General features: G+C 44.2%; 1 protein-coding gene across 1 annotated transcript in view; it reads left to right on the forward strand.

Moving 5' to 3' along the window:
* The window catches only part of LOC137741795 (aspartic proteinase nepenthesin-2-like), a 558-nt gene extending 104 nt beyond the window's left edge, over positions 1-454 (forward strand). Inside the window, exons 1-2 of the mRNA XM_068481513.2 lie at positions 1-221; positions 285-454. The exon at positions 1-221 is cut by the window's left edge and continues 104 nt beyond it. Coding sequence (XP_068337614.2) covers positions 1-221; positions 285-454 — 391 coding nt within the window. The remainder of the gene's footprint in view (positions 222-284) is intronic.
* The last annotated feature ends 618 nt before the right edge of the window (positions 455-1,072 follow it).

A 1,072-nucleotide genomic window follows, 5' to 3' on the forward strand; every position in this document is an offset into this window, starting at 1 on the left:
GGGTCGAACCCGTATGGCAGGAGTAATGGGTGCATCTTGGGGTGCAAATTCCCTAATAAGCCAATTACGTGCCCGTGGATTGAGTGGAAATTTTTCTTACTGCATGGCGCAGTTTGGCGAAGCCGGTCAAGCTCCTCCCTCGACATTCTTGCATTTCGGGGACGACATTCCTCCAAAACCAGGCACGTTCACAACAAGTTTGGTGCGTTATCCGGGAGAAGGTTACTATTACGTGAACTTGATCGACCTAAGCCTTGACAACAAATGACTTCGTATACCCCCAGATGTTTTCGCTCACAGGGCGGCAGGCACCAGCGGAATCATCATAGACTCAGGCGATGACATATCGCTACTTAACAATGCTGCTTTCAACGCACTGAAAACAGCCTTAACAAACTACTTTCTTCAAAAGGGTTACGACTACCATGTGATTGCAGGTCAGCATAACCTTTAGCTGTGCTATTCGAGACCTGCCTCCTGGGCTATCTCCAACTTCCTACACTCACCTTTGTTTTCAGTGATGGTTTGGGTCTGTTGTGCGGAAGCTTCAACAAGTGTGAGTGAAAAATAATAAACCCTAGAAACTGATAACAGATAAATGAAACAATACCAACAAGAACACCAAGATTTATACTGGTTCGGCAATGCCTACATCCAGTTTGGAGACGACGGAGTATTCTACTATAATCAATGAGAACATACAATGGTGTTTCAATCAATTTCCCAAAGACCCGAATAACCCAAGCTCACACACTTACAATAGGAAGAGAAAATATCGAATACAAAGCAAAACAATTTGAGAGGATTTTTTTCTTTCTCTCTACCGAATGGTTTCTTGCTGTTTCTCTTCTGTGTATCTATCTGGGCTGCTCCAGCTTCTTCTTATAGAACCGAATAAGATGACTTCTCAAGAGAACCAAAGGCCAAAGGTCTTCAGATGCCAACGCATTGAGCATTTGCTTTTGTTTGTCTACCACATGCAGTAGATGGCAACGCATGCCACCACAAAAGAACATATGCTTTTGTTACTCTCCCACATGCTGTATGCCAACCCATGCCAACCCATGCCACT

The sequence above is a fragment of the Pyrus communis genome, chromosome 11 (genome assembly GCF_041283825.1).
Source record: "Pyrus communis isolate YQ-2024b chromosome 11, ASM4128382v1, whole genome shotgun sequence".
NCBI classification, from domain to species: domain Eukaryota; kingdom Viridiplantae; phylum Streptophyta; class Magnoliopsida; order Rosales; family Rosaceae; genus Pyrus; species Pyrus communis.